We start from the raw sequence: 25,177 nt of genomic DNA, 5'->3' as shown, positions 1-25,177 counted from the left end.
ACATATATATATATATATATATATATATATATATAAAAACTAATATGTGTGTTTGTATATATATCGTTATTATAAAGTCCATTTTTATCGAAAAAAAAATGAGAATAGAAATACAAACATTACTGCATATTAATTTTTCCCCCCTAATTTGCATTAAAAGATAAACAGGGGCTTTAAAAAGAAAAGGGAAGCTGTGAACAAGCAGCCACGAAAACCGTTTTCTGTCTGGTGTCGTAAAGGGCATCATAAAGAAGCTTCAGCAGCCTTGTGTTGGTACCTTGTGGTGCTGGCCGTGCAGGAGGAAGTGCAGTGTGATGAGGTAGTAGTTATGAGCTGGTGGTTTCATGTGGAAGACAAAGCGATGGATGCAGTATTCAATGAAGGACCACAAAAACCAGCCCATCAGGAAGAGCACTGGGAACATGTACTTATGGATCGGGACCGACAAGCCTGGGAACACACACATGCAAATCCTGAAGCGGACTCATGCTGGCTGCATGCAGCCATGACGACAATATAAGTGAGCTGTTCATTGGTTGTGTGGTTTCAGAGTGTGTGTGCAGGTGTGTTTACCTGATGTGAGGAATATCCTCGTGGTGCCCTGCGCCAGGGTGGTGTAGCAGTACCAGCTCAGATAGAAGACAACTGGGAGCCACACCACCAGTACCCAGTACCTGCAGCAACAGAGCAGAGTATGTCCCAGTCACACTCAAACTTAAATATCTCGCATTCCTTTTAAATCCTCCGACATGTTAGTTTTTACTGTAAGTCACTAAGTTTCTGGATACATCTGCATTTTTAAGTCAGTGTTTTTCAACCTTTTTTTCAGCCAAGGCACAACTTCTATCACAAGGGACACCACAAACTAAAATACTTTTTTCTTTTTTCTAAAAAGCCCATATTATTAATATAAAGTCATCTTGTCGAAGATAAACACAAGAAAAAAGGAATTTTATTTTCTTTCACCTGGGCTTCTTTGGATGAACACAGAGCAGCTTTTTAGACCGATCAAGTTAAACTAGATAATTTCTCACGGCACAGTGGTTGAAAAACACTGCATTAAGTGACACTGTAGTAAAACTGGTGGCACAAACATGGCAGCTGTCACTGATGTGGAAGTAAATGTAAATGGTGAGTTTAGAGATGAAATCCTTCTGTCATTGAGCTTTATTTTATTACATGTTGTGCCTTTATGTCTGAATGGTTTTTTGTGCATTTTTTTTTTTTAAAATCAAGCAGGTAATGAATTATGAAATTGTGTTCCTAATATGGTTTATTTTTAAGAAAAAATAAATTAAAGCTGTAACAGCCTTTGACAGGAAGCGGTTAATTATAAAGAGGACTTGCAGAAAAGCGCTCCTGAGGAGTTTCAGCCTCTGTACATGCATGCGAGAGAGAACTTCATGAAGAAACCAAGAAGTGGATGTGCATCAGTGGGAGTAATATGCTTCTAGTTTGGTCTGCAAAAGTGAGTGTTTATCGTTTTATCTGATTAACAACATTTTTGAAAAGAAAAAGGCAATCCTTTCTCACCAGGAAGTTTTGGTGATGGCTTCCATGACGGGGTTTCCAAACAGTCTGATTGGTCTGTCGACTGGCTGATGAACCCAGGCATCGTATTTCTCTCCAAGGTGGCCCACCTGCCACGCCAGGGGCTTCTGCCAGTCAACCAAATCCTGAAAAAACCCAATTTAATTAAAATCCTTTCAGCAGAACTGCATAGAAAACCAGCACAGAAACTGCTAACATATTGCTCTCCAGCAGATGGCAGCAGAGATTAAGGAGCTGAAAAAAGAAAAGGCCTTTAAGGAACTGGTAGAATAGGAATATTACGTTGAATGAATTTGTTTGTGTGCACGTACTTTTGCACGTGTGCATGTACTTTTGCACGTTCAATTGAGCCAAACTTCATTGTTGTGACAATGAAGCTTTTCATTGAGTCCAAAGTTCATAGATGCTTTTATAAGCTTTTTACAAGCTGATCATGTTTACAGCCATGCGTGAGTCACGCTGCTTTTAAGCCTGAACAACAGACTCTCCAGTCCTCTTATTGATCTGAGGTCTATTTTGTGATATCAATATTTTATTTTCATAAAAGAGGGTAGAGAAACTGATTCTGAGTCAGAATATTTGACTAAATTTGCTTCTGAGGAAGACATGAGTGGAGAATTTACCAGAAAACCGCATGAGATTACATCAGAAAGTCCTTCTGATGATCTGGTCTCTATTTCTGCTTTACTGCATCACCTTTAAAGCATCACATGATGCCAAATCTTGGATGTAAAACCAACGGTTATTGTTATGTTTATATTGGTTTGTCATTACAAACCAGCAGTTGTAATGTTGAAAAGTGAATATAAAATCATTTTTTCCACTAAAAACAGTGTGTGGGATGGTTTTTATTTCCAAACCAAGGTGTTTCAGTGCATGAAAGGCATGGAGCCAGATCAGTGTAAGGGCTGAAGTCTTACTACGCAGCCACGAGGCTTTACTACAAGTAGAACAGGGTTTTTTTTCCCCAGAATGAAATCAAGAAAAAAACTTGCATCATCTGGAACTTGTTTGGCAGAACTTAAAGAGTCACTCGGTCTGCCATAGAAGCTGTTTTTTTTTTTTTATAACTGTGTGCTGATAGGAAACTGAATGCTTTGTTTCTTACTTCAGAAAACAAAGCATTGATGATGACAAGCAGAATCTCAGTTTCTGATTGGCCAAGCAGGATCGGGTTTATTTCACCATTTCAAATGAGCTGAGGCTCAGAAAAGATGGTATATTTCTGGGTTTTGTTGATACATATACATAAGTTTTCAGGATATTTCAAGGTTTTCCTGAGCCCATGCTTCCACCACATGAACATCCATCCTGGCTTTCATTGAGTCCCTTTTAGTTCAGATTTCTAAAATATTCTTTGTTTATGGTTAAATGCACAGGAAAAAAATGTCTTGCAATGAAGCATAAAGAAAATTCGGTCTCCTTTTTAACCGGTCACATTCCTGAGCTATAGTAGGAAAATAACCCAAATAGTTATGACATGTTCTACCGGGTGGAGTTGCAGCATTGCACGACCTTTCCACTCATCGACTGTCCTGTCATGTTGTTGTTGTTATTACATCAAAATGACGACATTTCATTTGAAACATGTTTAGCTTTTTAAACTCTGGTTGTAAAGGATGATCATTTTAAGCCAGTTTAAATGAACACACATTAAGCTTTGGCCACTATCAACCCATAAAACTCCACCTTATTTTAATGCAAAATGCCTGTAGGAGCTCAGTCTTTTTATGCACAATCAATACAGAATTATCTTTTTATAGGACAGCCTTAGTTTTGGGATTAAAACTGGCTAAAAAAAAAAAAGTTGTAAAAATAAATATTGTTTTGGTTATTTACAGTTATTATTGACCTACAGTCTTAATAAAAGTAACTGCAACTCGGCTTATTTTAGGGCTGTTGTGCATTAAAACATCTTGGATTTATTGCAGCAGTAAACGACCATTTCATCTGTTCTTTTCCCTGCACCACTGTCTTGTCACTTATTAATCTCCGGGCTGCTCCTGTTTGGTCATTTCCGTCAATCTCAGTCTCTGAATAAACACTAGATTTAGTGGCTGGAATGTAAACTCTTCAATGGTAAACTATTAGTAAACTATTAATCACTTTTCACTCCACAGAGTTGCACGCTACCCTTCCTGACAAACTGACCCTAACGATAGAGTTTTAAGGATGAGCAGCAGTTTTTGAAGCACTCGGGAGTCTCTTACTGCCAGCTATTGAGCAATTTTATGGCTTTCCCGTTTGACAATGTGTCTGGCAGAAAGTGAGAGCTGTGCAGCTTCCACTCGTCAAGTCGGCTATTCATCTGTTTGTTAGTCTGACAGAAAACTTCTTTCTTTGCAGCACATTTATAGATTTACAGCTTGTGTATTAAAGCAAAAAAAAAAAAAAAAGAAGTGAAACTGTTTTTGTTTTGTGACGAGAAAACGCGGGGAGAGATTTTATTTGCAACTTGCAGTCAAAAAAAATCATTCTGAAGTGATTTGTTGAAAAGATCGCGGTCGTTGTGACGTTTTCCTTGTGAACAATAAGTGATTAACACCTAAAAATAAGCATGACAGCAGACAAACCAGCTGAAAATGGGATGTTTGTTTATAGTAGAATGTGGATATCCTGCTTTCAGTTTCAGAAGTTTCCAGGTGAAAGAAGACAACAGGGAAAAAAATGAGACGGTTTATGTGAGAAGACATGCCACACATTCCTGCGTTTCAGAGAGCTTGAAGAAAATGTGCCAGGTCATACCGTTTTACACCGTTTTAACACCGTTGTAGATATCTGGCTTCAATGTTTTCTGCCTTTTGTTCTGAGTCCAGATGAAACTGCACATGCTGAGGTCTGGACTCTGAGCTGGATCCATCCTTTACACCTGTTGCCACTGATTTCTGTTCCCTTCCTATCATATGGCGTACTTTGGCCTTTTCTCATTGTTTTTAATTCTCAAGAACGGCATTTTAACAGCCCCTCTGCAATGTTGAACCATTTCTGGCACTTCAGCCAACAGTAAATGGATCCTGTGTCAGCTGTTAGGTGAAATTTGTCTTCTTTTTCGAGGACATCACATCATTTCTTAGCCAAGTACTCCGTAAACCCGGGGTGTCAACTTATATTTTAGACCATCATTCTGCTTGCCTAAATGCTGGACAAGACAAAAAAACAAAAAAAAAAAAAAACAACTTATATTTTAGTGCAGGAGCCACATGCATCACAATCTGATGTCCAGTTGGTCAGACCAGTAAAAAAAAAAAAAAAAAAACCAGCATGAAATGAAAAATCCCTATTTGTCTTTGTTTAGTACAAAGAGGTGCGTGTACATTATTGAGATGTGAACATTTAATGAATTTAAATCTATTTAGAAAATATTATGAGCAACCTGAAATTCATGGAGTTTCATGAAGTTTTAACTTTATTTTGCCTCATTACATTTAACATTATTTCATTTATTTGCAAATTTTTATGTTTTTTAAAATATCTTCATTGTATATATATTTTATATATATTTGAAGAACGGCACGCATCTCCTTATAGAGGTGCAATGAATGAGAATGAAAAAATCCTGCACAAATCAGTTGTGCTTAGCTAAAAACTGACTGCATCAATCCATCAGTGATGAAGGTCGATGCCCGAAAGTTTGTTTGATTAAACTTTCACGTCACACTGAAGTGCAAAGACTTTTTTCATTCTGATTTATTTTATTGACTAATATAAAATGATAATTCTATACTCTATGACATAATAATGTATAAAGTATTTTAGATTTTTTTTTTTTTTTAATTATCTATAAATAGTGCAATTTAATACTTGAATGCAAATACTTCAGAAATATTAAATAAATTCCATTATATAGATTACATCTCTATTTTATGTTTTTCTCTATATTAACTTTTTCAATTTTTTCTTTCATTTATTTTTTATTTGATGGACGTATTTGATCAGTTTCACATATTTACACATTGATTACATCTAGAATCTAGATCAAAGTGGATCGATAAAATCACCAAAACTTTAATCCCCACTTTCTGAAAATGAAAAATCCAGTATTTCACACTGATCAGCAGTGTCCCCAGTGGAACGGGAACTGGACTGAAAACAAGAATAAACAAGAAGTTAATGTCTAAAACATTTGTACAACTGTTGCTGGACCAGTGATTCCCAACCTGGAGACCTAAGCCTTTAAAACCAGGTCAAAAACATGATAAATGAGTCAAGAAAATCTCCCTTACAATGTTTTTAAACACGGATCTACAGTGAAAGATAAAAAAGCTACGTGACAGTTTTCCTCCATGTACTGTGTTGTTTGCTGAGATGGTGGACCAGTTCATATCTAATCATTTCATCAATGAATGTTAAACATGTGTGAGAAACACTGAATTGCAGATGATTTGTTCGCATTAAAGGACAGGAAAGGCTCAGCCAGAATGCAGCTTTTATAGCATTAAGCTGACTAATGAAAGCATAAAGAAAAGCATATTTTCAGCATGGGGCAGGGGTACACAGCTAAATGAAGGGGGTCCTTCAGGAGAATAGGCTTGGAAGTGCTGCTCCAGACCACTTTAAAAGAAATGAAAACCATCTGAAGACTTTTGTGCAGTTCTGCACACAAACAGCTGCTGAAACCTAACGGCACTGGCGCTTTGTAAAGGGGTGTGTTACTATGTGAAATGATCAAATCGATGCGCGAGCGTGGCGTTAAAGGCAGACATGCTGCAAGGCGTTAAGCTTTACAAGGGGCTGTTGAAGTGTTGTTAACCACATGGAAAGTCACGAGCAGGACATTTTATTCAATACATTGTTGCCAGGAGACAAAGAGCAAGACAGACAGGTTGAATCTGTCTATCAGACTCTTCTTGGTGAAGCCTGGTATGCTGCAGATGGTGGAAAAAAACACAAGTTGCACAACCACGTGAGTACAAATTAAATGAATGAATCTGCCCAGTGTGTGGAAGAATTTAGAGCTTTCTGGCGGACATCACAGTGAGTTTACTCAACAAGAAGATCTGCAGTGGAACTCCTTTCTGCGGCAACATTTAGGGCTTCCACTTTGGGAGTTGGTCTGAAGTGTTTGTAATGTTATTGTTTAGTACTCTGTGTGTTTTTGCATGTTTGCATTTGCTCTTGTCTGACAGTGTGAGAACTCCAGAGTATGCACACAGACAAACGGGCAGTTTCAGAAGAGGGCAGGGTGAATAACCTGCTGGTTGTTCACCAATATTAACACACACACACTACTTTGTTGCCACATTTTTGTCTACAATACTTGAAACTTGATCCAACAAAAACACACACAGATGATGGATGTAGAAATATACTTGTCACACACACAGACCTTATCCAAATCCACAGAGCTGCATTTGGCGAATGGGGAGATTTCCTCCTCTTCTTCCACTTTCTTCGTCTGCTCTGTTGTTCCTTCTGTGTCGTCTCCGACTTTCCTCCTCTCTCGCAGGGTCTGAAAGGGAAAAACAAAGAAAAGCACAAGTGGTTATCAGTGGCAGGGGATCAGGAAGGTAAATGTAATCTATGGATTGATGAAAATGCACCAACAGTGTTGATGAGTCACATGGTCTATGCATGTTCTGGTCTCTCTGCCCTTTGATCTCCCCGGGATGTAAAACCATTACACCATGATGCACTGCTCATCGCTGCTCATTTACCCTATTTACAACCTCAAACCAGAACGCCTACAGCAGGCTTTATATTTCACACAGTTTTTTTATTTGTACTTTGCAAAGCTGCGGTACAAACATGCCACATTGTTGCTGCAGTCATTCATACATGGGAGTAGTGGCTGAATGATAGATCCATCCCACAGACACACACAGCAGATCAGTAAGACTGGTGTAATATGTCTCCAGTTACACAAGTACGAAGCAGCATTAAGGTCCAGAGCAGCTATTTATGTACTAAACTACACATGATTTTAAACCTCAAAAGACTTCAAATTATCCACAATGTAATGACACACACACACTGAAAACTTTATTAAAGATACACAACATATCTGCAGTTGTAAATGTGACAATGTGGGAATTAAATGCAGCAACACATGATGGCATCCGTCACGGTGAAGACTGAAAAGGTGGAGCTGATTTTCTGGTCTGACTGAAATCATCGTATGATTATGTAGCAGACAAGCAGATGATTTGTACAGGTCCTATTTAAATAAGAATGAGTCATGCTGGTGATTGTCACCCTGCTATGAAAATCTCACTTAATTTTCTAGAAAAAACGAGCATCAAATTTGTAGCATTGACGTCATATTATATACTACTAGTAGCACAAGACAGGTGTTATATTAGGCCTACGTTAGTTTGAGGAACTGATGTTGCTACAATTCCACAAATATTAACAGCCTAAAACAATCATAAAAAAAAAAAAAAAAAGATTTGCACTAAAAGGAAGAGACTGCAAATATTTTACATAAATTTCAACCTTGAAATAAAATGAAGTCATTATTGACCATAAGATAGCTGTTATCATTCACATTATTATTAGTATTATTATCGTTATCATTATGACCAAGGAGGTTATGTTCTTGCCAGTGTTTTATCTGTTTGTCTGGTTTTTAGCAACTTTATACAAGAACTAATGGACAGTTTTTCTGTGTTTTTTTCAGAGAATGGTTCTTAGTCTTTCATAGATTCAGTTGACTCTCGGGAGTGATACTGATCATCTTCTGTGTCAAGCAACAGTTTTTAAGGATACATCATCACTGTGCAGCCGGGCCATTTTCAGTATCCATACATATAACTACATTTATTCAGAAAACAGTTGAAGATTCCTTCATTTGCTTCCTCTTTCTATTTCAGGGCCGGATCAGACGAACGTAACTGTGATCTGAAAATTGCTACAGCTGCACAAACTTGAGGTCTGACAGTCCAGTTAAATATTCATCAACCGGATGGTGTGAGGCATGTTTGTTGCTGCCATCATCTTGGCAACTCAACACCTACAGTAGCAACTTTACACCAGCCCATCATTACATCGTTAAAAAGAAAAAGAAAAAAAAAAGAAACCCACGAGACATTGAAGTGTCTCATCCTTTGCAAAAAAAAAAAAAAAAAAAAAAAATTTGTTGTCAAGTCACTATAATTACTGGTAACCACGATTTATTTCAGGCGATTAAGTCTTCTTTAAACCGAATGGTTGAAATAATTTACAATAAATCATCCAGTGAGTCTGATTGCATTCATATTACAGATTATAAACTGCATAAAAACAAATGATGCATATGAGATTTTGTCGAAAAAGGAGGTTAAAACATGAACAAATAGGATGAAAAATGAGCACAGCTTCAACTACATTTTGCCTCATTTTATCATTTACATTTTTTTTCAAGTATTTATTATAGTCAGTATTTATTATTTATATTTTATACATAAAATATTATTAGGCCTTAAATACGTTTTCATCTAGATCTTTATATAGATATGAATTGAATAACTATCAAATCAATATATTTCACAAATAAAACTATATTTTATGAAAGGGATATTTTATGAAATATATTTTGTTATATTGATAGTATTTATTTATTTAATATAATTTTATATATTGAACACCGACACTGCAACTTACAAATCACAATGGTTCTGATCTAGAAAACCATAAAGATATTTGAAATGAAAAAAACTATTATATTTCACATTATGATCAGAGAACCTTTTTAAGTTCTAGAAGTTAATATAAATGTACATACATGTTCATTTATACGTTAGTGTGGTATTTCTGACCACCTGACCACAAACTAAAGTCTGATCCAATAAGAAATATACATAAAAAACATTGCAAATCATCCCCCTGATTTTGAAATGTTTTATTTGACATAAAAATTTCAACCTCAGGTGGACAAATAGGAATAAAACCTCATTTTATTTTAAAAAATTTACAAAAACTGAAGTCAATATTTTCTGTTATTTTCACATTTATTGGGTTCATCCAGCAGTCCAGATTTGACCCTCTGGCAGGCTGGTTTTGGCCCCCAGGCTTTATGTTTGACACCCCTGATCTAAGATGAACTGAGTAACATTAAAACATTCACTGAATGCCTCATAAAGTCATTTAATCAGATTCATATCATTCATGAGATGTAAACTTAAAAAGAAATCCATAAAAAAGTAGTTACAGAAAGTCTGTTTCAATCTGACATTAGGCCGATGTGATTATGGTGACACAATGAAACCTTTAAAGAATAACCCGCAGCTAAAGGTAAGAATTTAAACTATTTTCCATTATATTAACACTCTTAACACATTACATTTTATTTCCTACTAAATGCACACCCACAAAAATAAGCAGTGACACAGCTTTATACCACTGAGAGTAATAACCCGGCACACCCTCTGTATCAGCAGCAGCCATGGCCTACGTGAGCCTGAGAGTTGTGCGATGTTTAATGAGCTTTGCCTTGAACCACTTTACAGTCTGACAAACGTAACTCTGCTCTGCACCGTCACAGAACTCCGCAGGTGTGATGCATTTGAGGGATGTGAGCTATATCGGGATGTAAATATAACCCCCAGGTTTTCATCAGAATGGTTTGTGTTCACTTGGCAGTGATGAGTGTGTTAATCCTGAATCCCTTTTTGGACGCAGCGTTGGCCGATACAGTGACTGAGCTGGTTAAAGAAAACTGCCACAAAAGAATCGAACTCAACACAACACATGATTCAAGACATACACAACCATGTGATCTCACTGGACTTCAGTTAATGTGATAGTGTTTATTACTGTGGTAACTACACAGATAAAGGTGTTCGGTGACATTTGATTATTGATCCAAGTGAAACATTTGTTGCCAGAGTCATAAATGTTGCTGCTCATTGAACCATTTTGTCAACACAGCCACCATCTTAGTTATGATGAAGCCCTGCTTTCCGATTGACAACTGTTTATGAAAGCAGGCCAATAACCAGAGCTAAAACTATTACAGCTCTCTGAACTTTGAACCAGTTTTCAAGTTGTTTTATTGCAAATGTCACACTTGCCTTTTTGACAAAGCATACTTGGTTCAGTTGAAAATAGGAGTTATATTATAAAACACCTTACTTTGTTTAGATTAGATAAGGGTAATATATAGGGTAGTATCTGTAAATGACTGAAACTTAAAGTAAGTACATTTTTCACTATATGTGACATTTTTATATTGAAAATAAGTTTTACTTTAAATTTCATTTTGTTTACTGAAAACTGTTTATCAATTCGCTATGTTGAGTTTAGCTTTTTTTTTTCTTTTTTTCTTTCTGTGCATTTCAATAAGAACATTTTTATTTTATAGAAATCAAAATAAATGGTGCACAGTGGTCAAAGGGAACTTATCAAAATTAATCTTTTATCTATGACAGCAAAATAAACCTGGTTTTAGTTTGTTTTAGACAAAGTAAACTTCATTCCTAAGCTTTAGTCGTAGCTCACAATGCTTTAGTTAGCTTTAGGCTAAAGCCTTAAGCTGACGATTAATCCCATTTTAGCTAATGCCTTTCTGCAGATTTTAATGCATTTTATTTTAATTTTAGCTAGTTTTATCTAAAGCAAACACCAAATACAGCTCAAGTTCACTGTAACTTAAGGTAGCTTAAGCTAAAGTTTTAGCTAGCTTTAGCTCATGCAAATGTCCACACTGTTCCCTGCATAGTGCCGGCAGTTCTTTCCATGTTGCTGCTGCGTGTTTATTCTTTGCAGGAACGTGGGTCAGACAATGACCATTTCTTGGCTAAAAATACATTTTTTAGCGTTAAGGCAGATCTATTCAGACATTTTTTGAGACGTAGCCTGAAGGAGAAGACGATTGTGTGCTGTTTTACTGTCACTTTTAATTTTTTCAGAAATGCGCACGTAGACTAAATGGCATGATGATTACTGTCTTTAGTGTTACTTTCATGTAAACATTAAATGCTGAAGGTTTTAATAGGACAAATTTTTAACTAAACTACATGTCACGTTTACATTTTCAGATAAGAAGCTGAACAGTTAAGCCATTAAAGGAGTTGAAGCTATATTTATGGGATCAGCCAGCAGTTCAGAGAGCTCGTTTCTGTCATTATATCCTCACACGTTCCACTGCCTGATTATGTTTCTTGTGTCATGTCAGCAGATTCCCCTTTTTATCATTATTATTTTTAGGTTTATAATGCAGTGTAAACAGGGGAAGTGTTCAAAGTTTTATTGATCTGTGCACCTGACCAGGAATAAGTACAGCAGGAAGCTGTGCTTTATAAACATTAGTTACATTAAAATAAAAGACTTATTATTAACACAGCTCCTCTTCCCTTTTAAGATTTTTTTTTTAAAAAAAACAGGAAAAATATGTGTATGTGGATGTGATCTGGGCCTTAAATGATTTAATATTCAATATATATGACAGAGAAAAATATCCGAACCTCATATTTTGACACTAAAAAAACTTAAATCGTAGAACTGCTTTATGTAGCTTTAATGGGTGGTAGTTTAAACTAATAATACTGCATATCAAGTCAAAAAGTAAATCTAAAACATATCTATAAACCTCACCTGTCATACAGGAAAGGCATTTAAAAAGATCTCTTTCAGAAATTTAAGAAGAGGTCGATAAGATATAAGTATGAATCGTTAATTTTACATTATATGAATTTATGGATTACTGAAAACATATTTCCTGCACTTGGACAACAACAACTTTAACGCATCTTAAATAAATCTCCAACAGAGTTAATTATCTATCTAAAAAGACCTTTAATGCTAACTAGACTAAAAACAAGCAGGTACATGAGGAGACACAACTTAAACATGACATGAGGCTTTAGTTTGCTGAAGGAAGAGCAGGTAGCCGCTTCAAGTGGATAGTTTTGCTTTTCAGAAGATGTGAGTCAAAAACACAGCTATGTTTCAGTATTTTCACTCTGAAGCTGCAGTGCACCTGTACTTTCATACAAAGCAAAACTTAAAAACACTTGTTTGCAAAATGGACACATCCAAAGTCATTATCTAGCAACACATCTGAGCTTCCTGATGACAAATGTTCATCATTAATGACTTGAAATGTTTCAGCATATGTTACCAATAATAATAAAGGTGTATTTATTCATTTCCCAGCATATTTGACAGCACTATTGTTGATGTATTTAACGCTATTAGAAACTATGAATGTGATAAATGCATGTCTTATACAGTGTGTTTAGGGCAGAGCTCCAGAATTACTTTTTTATTGGGAGCACGCTGGCGTCTTACTGAAACTTTTAGGAGTACAAGCAGAAAATTTAGGGACTTTTGTGGAAAATTTAGAAAGTCAAAGGATGAGGAGTCTGGACTAGAGTGAAAAAGATTAACAAGGTTTATCAAACAGAGAATAAAATGAACAAAGTATTACAATTGCAGTTGAAGAAACTGTTCGGAAAGTCTAATCAGGCAGAAGTCTGGAGGGATTCTGATCAGAGGACACAGGAAAATCTTCTAACCCTTTCAGAGGACACATCAGTGAACGTTATGATTCCATGTTTTCCTTCAAACATAGGATAGCCGATCTTATCCAAGTCTCCGACCAGAGCCTTGCTGCGCGGTCAGCAGATAATTAGCAGATAGACCTCTTCCAGATATACAACCCATCTCACTATGTTTTACAATGGATAATGCAGAGCTTTACGTCATGGAAGGAGGATCACCCAGATATTAGACAAAGTGTCCTGCTCCAGAAACAATTAGGTCTTTGTGACCTGATGCTTCAGAATGCTATGATGCAAGGCCTTCCACCATGATAAACAGAACAACGCATGTTCAACATAACTAGAAAAAGTAACATTTAAGATTAATTTATAGCACACCTAATCAGGACAAGTAGATAAGAAATTTCCACTACGAGGTGCACATCAAAATCAAATTGCAAAACAAATATTCACATTTCCTCTCATTTTTGCTGTGCTACTGAAATACTTGAAAAATAAATGCAGAAACTAGTGTTTACATTTCAGAATTTGCTGTACAACAGTTGACAAACCTAAAAAAAAAAAAAAAAAAAACAGCTGCGATTAAATAGAATCAGTAACACCCGTGTTTAGCTTTAGTGCACTGGTTGGCAGCCTCCTGCTTTCTAAATGCAACTGGGAGTGGAGCTGCACTTTTACTACACAGGTCACAGCACATTTTGTGTTTCAGGCTGGCACTGATCAGTATTTTTTAGTTGTGTGTGGTGCCAGTCTTTTTAGAAAATATCGTGTTACCCGCTTGTTGTGGGTATCGACAGCAGAATTTGCAGTTCATTTCATTTGTGTCCTTATACCTCGGCCAGGTAAACGCGTTCAGCCACTCTTTAATTTCTTGGCTGAGTCAGAGTCATTATTAACATCTGTCTCCTCTTGAGGTTTACTGGGGAGAAACCACTGATAGTCGTCTTCGCCATCACTGGCCATGGTTGTGTTGGGTGAAACTGAGCAGCGACCTTCCACAGTTTAAAGTCCGTGCAGAAGTGCCAACTTCACAGCAGAAATAAACATGCTAACAGCCTGCTACAAATTTACACACAAACATTTTAGGGTTAATAGATCACATTTACCTTCATGACAACTGTGTAATTCAGCATAATTAGGGCGATTGACAGGTAGAGTGTAGCACAACTGTGTAATTTAGCTGGCTAATAGCGCACCTTAGATTAACCTTCAACACACTGCCGACGCATTCATGCACCCAATTTTTGTAAATGCTTGACAGCTGCCGGCGCATGAATGCGCTGAAATACAGAAATACAGTTCACTGATTGTGAACTTGCAGGGCCACATTTAGAAGACAATGATGTGTCTGAATGGTAACTGTTTGCACTATTCTTCAATGAGAAGATCATCGCTCTGTTCGTCCGCGAGACTAATCGGTATGCGGACCAAGTAAACGATGCAAAGGGGAACAGAGCAGGATGATCGAGTCGTGTTGCTTTTGAAACAGGTAGGCATGTTTTGTTTTGTTTTCGGTTTGTGAAAAAGAATGCCGTTTTATAAGGAAAAACATTTTTTATGCAGTGTGATGAAGGTTAAGCCTGCCTTCCTCCATTAACTGGTTAGCTACCATTTGATCTAAGGCTACGTTCACACTACAGGCTGAAGTGACTTAAATCCGATGTTTTTGCCCCTATGCGACCTGTAACCAATCTTTTCTTAACAGTCTGAAAGACACAGATCTGACATTTTCTAATGCGACCCAGGCCACTTGGATATGTGGTCCTAAATCTGATATGTATCTGGTCTTTTACCATGCGACTTGAGTCTCATACTTTACTTTAGTTGCAAAATGCAGCCATTTGGTCGCGGTCTGGAGCTCTATTTTAGGGTGTGAAAAGATCTATTAAAGGTGACAGGATGTGAAAAGGCTTTACCAATAACATTTTTACATACTTGGACAAGTGAAACTAAGTTAAACAGGTAAGATCACTTAAAAATGTCTTCAATATTTACATGACACGGTATTTTAAAGTTGAGCTTTATCATCAATGAGTCAGCAAGAATTTCTCCTGAATTAAAAAAAAATATATTAAGAATCATGCACACGTCAATAAAATGTATATGCATGAGACTATTTAATTGAACAGATATGCATTTTCGAAGGGATGAATATTGGTAAAAGACTTTCTAATATTTAAAATTACCACCATATGTGCAAGCACAACCCAGAACACACTCATTAAAACCAAACAGGAAGCACAGTCAAAAGAAAACGGATTAACTTCCGTTTTGTTGAGGGTTTGAACAAAGCTGCGAGGATGGTTTCACACTGACTTACTAAATATAAGCATATAGTTTAACAAAATGTCCTGGGTTTGGGTTTTATGAGTAGGACATATATATATATAAAAACAATCATTTAAATCATTTCTATGTATGAGTTAAATATGCGATGAGCTTCAGTATGTTTGCATGTTTGGTTGTATTATATCCTTATATTGCAAATAACTCAAGCCATACCTCAGGTAAAAACTGCCATACTGCTCATATGACAAAATAAAGGTGATGAAGACAAAAAAAAAACCAAAAAAAAACAAAACACGCTTCTTGCCTCTGTCAGTCTCTCCATCTGAGCATCTTGCTGGCATTTTCCATCTAGTATATCTTTCAAACATCTCAGGTGAGTTTCAGTCACCTGCTCTGAAGAATGTTTTACATCACAAAGCCACAAAGCAGGCTATCTGTTAGCTATTAAGTAAACAGAATGCATAAGAGCAACTTGTCGACATTTCTTTATTATAATGTGTTAGGTGTGCCTGTGTATACTCCTCAGGCCAAACCTGAGACAATGGGTGACACACCAACGCATTGCATCAACCTCCCTATGAGCTCAATATTAAATTGAGAATGACACCTAATAAAAGGGGAAAAACCAAAACTTTCCAAATTGTTTTTGCCAGTAAAGATATCACAACTATATAAGCTAAAATTATTGCACAATAGTTTTTCTGTGTTTTTTTAACTAATAAAAGCTAATATTGTTATAAATCTTTATGCAAACAATTCAACGCCGCGTGGTGAGCGAACAGGCAGGCTGACTGCACTGTCTTAGTTCAGAGATTGATGTTTAAAACATAAGGCACGCTCTGTCTGAGGAGAAGGAAGCAAAAACATAAAAGAATGACAGACAAACAACAAAGGATAGTTGGAGCGGAGTGGTGATGTGGCCTGGTACCATCACAACACAGAAACTGGAGTCATCCTCCACTGGGACAGCATGGAAGTTGGGGGGGGGGGGGGGGGGGGGGGGGTACAATGAGGCTGAATTAGACTTTGAGAGTAGTGATTTACAAAAATAAAAGAAAAAGTGTTCATGAAAGGAGTTTAACACAATGTTGAAAACCCTGAAGTGTAGCATGTAAAGAAAGCCCACTCTTCCACCACCTGAAGCCTAAGCAATAGCCGTGTTTCCATCACATTTTACCGCAACATAAACACCGTAGTTTTGTCAGACAACAAATGTGATTTGCAGGCATTTCCATTGAACAGTGTTTAGAGGTTAAGACTCAGTTCTCATAAAATCTCGTCCGGATGATGATAATTTATAAGAATTGCAGCTTATGCAAGGTTCATAGCGTTATTTTGGGGTTTTCAACTTGCTGCAGAACATTTGCCGCTTTCTTAAGCCTGTCTGCTTCATTTCCTTTTCCTATCCGTTCTAAAACTCTGAAATTTGCTGTTATTTGTTCCACACCATCTTTACAGGAAATGAACTGGTCACATGACCCCTTTGACACGTTTGAGGACACGAAAATGCAAAATAAGTGTTTCCAATAGACTTTTGTGAAACACTTCTATCTGAAAACATCTGAAAAGCCACGTCACAAGAGTGTCAACACTTTTTACACTACATTATTTCATTTTTTAAATGTTTTTTTTAATTGCAATATTTACGTTTTGCACAATTCTAGATGTCCTGGAAATGTAGCTATTAGATGCAAGGCAGGATGGATCCATGCTTTCATCCAGGAGTTGCACCCGATGAGGTCTTTTTCTGCTGTAGAACAGCTGCATAAAGTTTAGATGTGTTGTGTGTTCAGAGATGATATTCTGCAAAGCCTGGCTGAAACCAGTAGTAACTTGACTTCCTGTTGCCTTTCGATCATCTCCAACCAGTCCGCCCATTCTCCACTGACCTCTGACAACAAGACATTCAGGTCCAGACAACTGCTGCTTGCTGGATGTTTTCTCTGTAACTCTAGAGATGGTTGTGTGTGGAAAATACCAGCAGATCAGCAGTTTCTGAGCTAACCAACAACCATGCCACCTCCAACGTCACTTAAATCCCCATATTTCTCAGTCTGATTCTCAGTTTGAACTTCAGCAAGTGGTCTGGAGCTTGTCTGTGTGACTAAATGCTGCCATGTGATTGGCTGACATTTATGTTAACAAGTATTTGAAGAGGAGTAACTACTGAAGTGTGCACTGAGTGTTTATGAAATGAAAATTCAATAAAAATACATATTAACTCAGGGGGGAAATTGCAGTTTTGTAGATATTTTTGTTCTTTAAAATAAAAAACAACAATATTTAATTAGAATATGATATTTGCTTGTTCCGGAGGGCGAGGCAGCTGGCAGGAATGATCTCTGGTACCTTTCTGTCTTGCGTTGGGCTTGGCGAAGCCTCACACTGAACACACTCTGCTGTTTTTCACTGTCTTATGCAAAGGATGCAAAGAATCGTCTTATTTTCGGCAGCTGCTGCCCCAACAGATGTCTGCAAAGCTGATTGCACTTTCCACAACAAACTAACAGAAATCATTCAACATTTTTGTGCAGATTTTGAATGATCTCAGCTTCCTTAAATAAAATCTGCTTGTAGATTCTCAAATCAACGATCAACAAAGGAATCTACAAATACAAAGCTTTCATTTCTGCTACATGAGGGCAAACTTAGCACAGGGCTGCTACAAGTCTCACTGCTTTCACCCTCTCCAACAACATTAAAACTTCAGGCTGACGTTAGAGAATTTAGGCAGAGAGGCTGCCATGCACTGTTCCACATTCCTGTCCAGCAAGTCCAGTTTTTGGCCATATCAATAGTAGAAAATCCAGTTTAACCATGACGCGTGATACAAACCGCTACATTAGCAAAGGCAGTCAGTCGCCTGTGACTTTTACATGAACACGCTTTGTGGCTTTGAGAAGTCAACGCAGCATTCCAATTTATTCAGACAATCAAATCAAAGGAGCTTTTCAGGCGTATTTTTATGAGTGACAGAAGATGGAAGAAGCTAAAAATATCCCTCGTGTAGATGTTTAGCTATAGTCCAGATTTATGCTGTATTTAAATGACATGTAGATCATAGTAGGATAGTGTCAGTAAGACTTCTGTAAAAATAAAATGTTGAAAAAAAAGTACCAGCATACTCATTTACACATTACATTGAAAGCTTCAGCAACCAGTCCGTTAAACTGAAAATGCTGCATGTGTGAAAAGAGAAATAAAGACAAGTCTGTACACAATGGTATGGTATGATAACAATAAGGGTAAATTGATGGGTAAACATACAGTAGCTGTAATTAAAGGCGCTGTGGTGGTAACAGCACATATAGCACATTTATACTGTCACAGCAGTACTTAGGGATACACAATACATATCCTTTTATCCATACTGCTAAGCAAGGCCGGATTATCCAATGGGAATTACGGGCACAGGCCCAGGGGCCCACGCCCACTTGGGGCCCATATGGGGCCCATACGGAGTGCACGTAGGGCAAGCACCAGCAGTTTGGACATGAAACAAAATGTACATAAAAGCCACTGGCTGAGAGATGTTAGAAGTGTCGTTTCACAGTGTATCTTTCACAATTTTCACAATGTTGCGGTGGGGAAGGGGGCCCGTGAAATACTCTGGGCCCAGGGGCCTGTGCACTTTTAATCCGGCCCTGCTGCTAAGTGTAAGCCAGAAATATCCAAACTGCTTCTTTGTGCTACATGATGGGAACATAAACCCGTACAATTGCAATTAAAAACTTGTGACATGTGAAAACTACTGATGACTCAAGTGATCAGTGAGTAAAACTCAAGTGAGTTTTACTAAACGATACGTCATCCTCATAACCCAAACTGTGAACATTTGCTTTTCTCTCTGAGTTTTCCTCATGAAATTTTATTACTGAGCATTTTATGACCGGTGATAGGGAGAATGTGGAAACAAAAGGTGGAATGACCGAGTGTTGGTGCAAAGGTTGGCTTGTTACTGCATTTAGGTACAATGATGAGTAAGCAGATCCAATCATGGTTGGTTTGTAGAGCTGAAATGTTGCGATCCGAAGCGTCTGACCGGCACATGCAGCAAAGCTGCTTCATATTACTTAAAACCGAGCAGCATCTGTCACTTTGAAAGTCTGAAACTCATAAATATGTACGCTTAATTCACGATTTGTTTCCCACTGCATGTCAAACCTGCATCTCACGTTAAAAACAAGTTAATTCCAGTTTGTTTAAAATCAGGACAAAAGCAGCACAGGTAAGGTACTTTTTGGATTTTAAGGCAGCAGCTGCACAGGTGACCTTGCTTATGCCACAAACACCTTTGTAGACCTTCAAGTCTCCAGTTACAAAAGGACAAGACTGCTCTGTTAATTACATCTATAAAGATAAAAGGGTTTTGTAAGAATGACACAAGCAACACTCAAGCCTCAGCAGCCACAACTTTTGGACAAGCAGAGCAGATATTTCATATTTTATTCTGCCACGGCATGATTTGTGGCGATGGCGTCCAAAGTTGTGTACACAGAAAGGTGACTTCAGTTTCATTTGTTTCAGATTTCTTTTTGCTTCTCTTGTTTCATGCCAAGCAGGTCAGAGCAGAGCAAGCCACACAAGCATGTCTTCATTTGTTGTCTTGCCGTGAAATTAGAGGGTAAGAAGCGGATCTGCAAATACAGAACTTGCTCTGACATTAAAAAACAACTGTTGAGTCAGTAAGATGTGAAAACAGGCATTACAACGCTTTTGATCCTGTTATATAAGAATATCTAGAACTTCAATCAAATTAATCGAGTCAGACTTTACAGACTTTTAATACAAAATTGAACATGAAACACTGTTTTTATGACTTCAGATGTAAAATAATAAAGAGAATAAAAACAAACATAACCAATTAAACAAACAATCTAAAAAAAGTAATTCTAAAAACAGTTAATTAACAAAGGATTGTAAAATGTTAAGGTTTAAAAAAAATGGGATCTGTTAAAACGCCATCGTATTTCGGAAAAAAAATGTTTGTGAACTAATTTAATATTGACCTATGAATCATAAAAAAGGCTCCTAGCTCAAGGTATGAACCAATGTTGTTTCCACACATAACAGACCAGTTTTCCATTGAATGTATAGGCTGTTTGCTGGTTGCAGCCATTTCTATTATTGCATGTGTGTAAACACCACAGATAACCATTTACCAGACAGAAAACAGGATTTTAGCAGCAGCAAGGTGATTCCCAACAAGCCATTGGCTGAAAACTTGGCATATCTCATGGTATGCAGTGTCTTTAAAACATTTTAAGCAAATGAACAAATGGTGGATAAGACAAGTGTAAAAAAAACAATCCACCGCATAAGATCAGGAACTGAAAGTGGTGTCTTTAAGAAATGGGAACAAATCCAGCAAAGACCTGACACATGACCTGAGAGATGAACTTTCAGCTGATCCATCAACTGCTGGCCAAAGCCTCGTCAGAACTGGTCTCCATGGAAGGACGGCTGTCAAAGCCATTCTTAAAAAAGGGAAATGGAGGTAAAAGCCTGTGGTATGCCACATGACACAAATCAGCAGCAACAGGTCTGATGGAGGGATGACTCCTTCCCAGAGCCCAGACCTCAACATTACTGAAGCAGTGTGGGGTCATCTGAACAGACAACGTAACAAAAGGCAGAAGACATCCATAGATGCAAATCAAAAAAGAGCCAAAACATTACCAACAAGCCGGGAGACAATTACACACCTGCAGGTGTGGCTTCACTTTCTGAAGGACTCACACACATAACTGGTGGTCAATGTTTCTCGTTATTGCCATTATTACAACATGCTGTGCCCTAATGACTCATTAATCAGATCATCATCACATAAAACAACAACTAATAGATTTAAGCTGCATTCTGGTGGTAAAGCGTTGTGTGTGTGTGTGTGTGTGTGTGTGTGTGTTCATGTCAGGGTGTGTCAGCAGCAGTTATCTGGTACAGGACGCATGTGGAAAGAGCAGGGTTGAAGTTCAGTAACACTGTGGACAGTTCGATAACACTGAAAAGGCCGCAACCTCTGGAAACGGTCGCTCACACACATGTGGCACAACTTTACTGATCACCTGAAGGAAAATGGTTCATTAAAAAAAATAACTTAAATGATCAGAAACTTCATTTTTACACCTGTTTGATTAGCTTTATGACAGGAAGAGACACAACCAGACCTCCATGTGTCCAGTAATTATCCTGGTATGAGCACAGAAGGATTAGAAACAAATGTGAGCTAACCATGTTTCCTTGATTGAGCTGTGGGCACATGCTGAGCTTGTCTTCATAACAGGTGTTTTACAATATCATGAAGTTGTTGAAAATATAAATGAACTAAAAGTACAATAGTCAGGAACTCGGTTAAAGTTTTCCAGTCATAGAAAATCTGTTTAGCATGTACATACAGACATATTTACATCATTTTCCCCAGTCAAGTTCACCAGTTCAGTTCATCCAAATGTCAAAATATGCTAAAGGCAAATGGGCAAACATCTCTGGTTACAGGCATAATGGTAAAGTCTGAGGACTGTGGTCATTGTTTGTGATGCTTTATACAAATATGGGCAAAGAGGTGGAGCTGAGAGGGGGGCTGTGAGCGTCATGGTGGATGATCGACATCGAGCGAACTGTGAGCTGCCTGTAGCTAAGAGCTAACCGAGCTAACCCGGAGATTAGAGGAGCTAACCAGCTAACGGAGATAAGCGGGCTAAAGCTAAGTCACGTTAACCAGCTAAAAACCGCGGTTATTCTACGTTCTTCTGACTTGAAGTGGGAGATTGGGTACCTGTCAATCAAAAGGACACGCGCCAAAATATGCCAAACATTGTGATTAAATTCATTTTAAACTTGCAAGTTAGAAAAAATCCACTCCCCCCACAGCTGTCATGAAGGTAAACCTGACCTATAAAACTGAAAATGGATTTTTGAACCAGGCTGTAAACATGTTCATTTCTGCTGTGAAGTTGGTCTTTTTAACATGGGAGTCTATGGGGATTTGCTCTGTTTTGCAGTCCCTAGAGGATGAAGAGGGAACTGCAGTTTCGCACAGGCTCACTTTAACCATCGGAGGTTGCCGCTCGTTTATGCCATCCTAAGCTGCTTCCTGTCTTCTCTCTCTCTTTTCCTTCATTTTCTGGTTAATGAGGCTTAAACAATCCAAATCAAACATGTAACATGAAGTGAACTAGACCTTCCTTTTGCTCATGTTGTTAACAGCAATGCAAGCTGTAGAACCATGTTATTTTTCTGAAGAAAGGGACATAACTGATAACATCCTATTTCTGAGGCAACATAAGAGATATTCATAGGGACCAAAACATTATGAGAATTAAAAAAGAGGGGATCCAATCTTTTAAAAACTCATTAAGTTTTCGTTTATGTGCAATAATCAAAAATCCTTTTAATGCATTTTATAAGGACTTATATCGCTAAACAGTTTACAGTGAAATGCCTGAGGAAAGGTAACTCTTTATTCCTGAAAGAGGGGGCCTGGACTCTCCCCTAGTCTCCATCTGAGTTTTATAGCACTAATCTAACACAGAACCATAATAACATTAGCTACTACTAGATTAATAGTTGTTTGCTAGTAACTAATCTGTTGACAACACATTATTAGAAAATAGAGCTGGATTCACATAAGATTTATGAGGGCATCTTCCTGGCAGGTTTTCCTGCGACAGGGTCACAGAATGACTGTCAGGCTGACAGAATGCAACATTGATTGTTAGGTGTGATAAAAACACCTTCTGCAGCATAATTTTATTTCTTATTTTAAAGCACAAACAAACCTGTTGCATGGTTTGAAATTCAGTTTTCTTTCTAAGAATAACTGTTTGGATAAATAAATATTTGGACATTTGCATGAACAAACATCACATTACAACTCCCACCAAGAGTGTGTGAAGAAGCATTAACTTCTTTCACACAACCACTTCTCCATTTTTCATCTTATTTATATGCTGCTCATCAAATTATTCACTTCCTGCTTTTTGTCTCTTTCTCCCTTTCTTCTTCATAATAGACAATAGTATTTTCATCGTGTTTGACATTTTAGTCAGCCTGTTTTTTTGTTATGTTTGGATTTTTTTTTAATGTAAAAATGCATCGAGACACTCATTACTTTTAATCCAAGTCAACATACAGACATTTTTTTTTTCAGAACAGCCTCAGTTGTCAGATTATGTAGCTAAAACTATGTATATGAATGTATAAAATGATATAACGCCATAATGACCAAACAAACAGAATTTATTTCCAACAGAACTTTGTAGAAATAACACACAGTGTAGCCGTGATTATCAGCAGATCATTCTCTCAAGTCTTGGCCTTCAGGAGTAAAAATATTTGCACTGAATTAAGCACACAACAGAAACTTTTTACATATTTAGTATTTCTTGCTACTTACAAAGCCATTTACCTACTTTTCTCCAACTCAGCGTATTTTAGCATCACTGTGCTGCTTCTGATTGGACATACGCATCAATTTAGGTGATCTGATTGCTCCAAAGTGGACAGGAAGCAGCTTTATCATAATGTCCAGGTCAAAATGACCATATCATTGCAACATGGTGGTGATAGCAATGTTTTCTACAGGAAAAATGCAATAAATTATGTTATCATGGTGCCATAATGGTAGATTTACCACACAGAGTCTGAACAAACACTGTATTTGAAGCCACATTGTATAAATCCCTAAAAACATAACATAGATCACCTACAAAGTTTGCTATGGATCACAATTTTCCCTGCAGTTACACACGACAATTTTATATAAACTGTTGATATCAGCAATAGCATTTGGACCAACCAGCAATGTCAGAGTTTTAAAAGTTAACGTGTTTATTTCCAATTTTGATGAAGTCGTGGCACATTTAATGAATTGTTCAATCTGGTATTTATTTATTTTATTGTGGCACTTTTCTCCTGCAAGAGCTGTAATTTTGGAGCAGAACCTCATAAATTGTCTGCACACCTCTGAGATCAGGTGAACAGATCATGAAGACAGACTAAGCCAGGGGTGCCCAAGTTCGGTCCTGGAGATCTACCATCCTGCTGTTTTTAGGTGCAACCCTTCTCCAACACCCCTGAATCAAATAAGTGGCTCGTTAGCAGGCCTCTGCAGAGCTGGATGACATGCAAAAGAGGAATTCAGCTGTTTGACTCAGCTGTGCTGGACAGGGGTTGCATCTAAAGGTTGCAGGATGGTAGATCTCCAGGACTGGACTTGGGCACCCCTGGACTAAGCCATCTTTTGTTTTGTAAAGCTTAAAACGTTTTCAAGCTTTCAGAAAAAACAAAACAAAAAACAACTTAAATTCTGACCATGTGGCTCCGTAATAATATTCTTTTTCCCAGCCTGACAAATTTCACCCTCAATCTTGCAAAGTCCTGAAGCACACATGTTCTTTACAAAAATATAAATGTTGTGAAATGTGTAGGTGACGAAGGCTAACACTGATCCTGTCTCTGTCTGACAAGGTTTCGGCTTCAAACTCATTCAAAACCTTTAATGCTACGTCCAGCTCCAGAGTAAGTTACTTAACAGGAAGGACCCAACCAAAGAAATAAGGGTGGACATGGTGAGTGAGCCTGAGGGTGGTGGCACAAGCTCAGCTGCCTAACTAAAAGAACTGGTCAAACCTGCATGACCAGGACTCAAGATTCCAGTCTGGCTGTGTGCTCCGCTATTCTACCAACTATATGTGCATTTCTGTGTGTGTTTCTGTGTGTGTGTGTGTGTGTGTGTGTGCATCTGCAAGAATAAGAGGCTCTGTGTAGCAGCCTACCTGTGCATAAAGTGTCATATTACCATATACAGGGTGAGCTTTTAAAACACACTGTTACGTTATGCAGGTATTTTTTTATTTCCTAATCAATGAAAACACACATGCAGCAGAATCCAACAACTTCTAAACATTTAGAGATGAATG

At 37.6% G+C, this 25,177-nt stretch overlaps 1 protein-coding gene across 1 annotated transcript in view; it reads right to left on the bottom strand.

Moving 5' to 3' along the window:
* The window catches only part of fa2h (fatty acid 2-hydroxylase), a gene marked incomplete at both ends in the record, with an annotated part of 39,799 nt that overhangs the window by 2,365 nt on the left and 12,257 nt on the right, over positions 1-25,177 (bottom strand). Inside the window, 4 exons of the mRNA XM_079252157.1 lie at positions 278-450; positions 574-674; positions 1,534-1,676; positions 6,878-7,000. Coding sequence (XP_079108283.1) covers positions 278-450; positions 574-674; positions 1,534-1,676; positions 6,878-7,000 — 540 coding nt within the window. The remainder of the gene's footprint in view (positions 1-277; positions 451-573; positions 675-1,533; positions 1,677-6,877; positions 7,001-25,177) is intronic.

The sequence above is a fragment of the Telmatherina bonti genome (assembly GCF_933228915.1).
Source record: "Telmatherina bonti genome assembly, chromosome: 2".
NCBI lineage: Eukaryota > Metazoa > Chordata > Actinopteri > Atheriniformes > Telmatherinidae > Telmatherina > Telmatherina bonti.
This window is presented reverse-complemented; position numbering and strand designations above follow the sequence as displayed.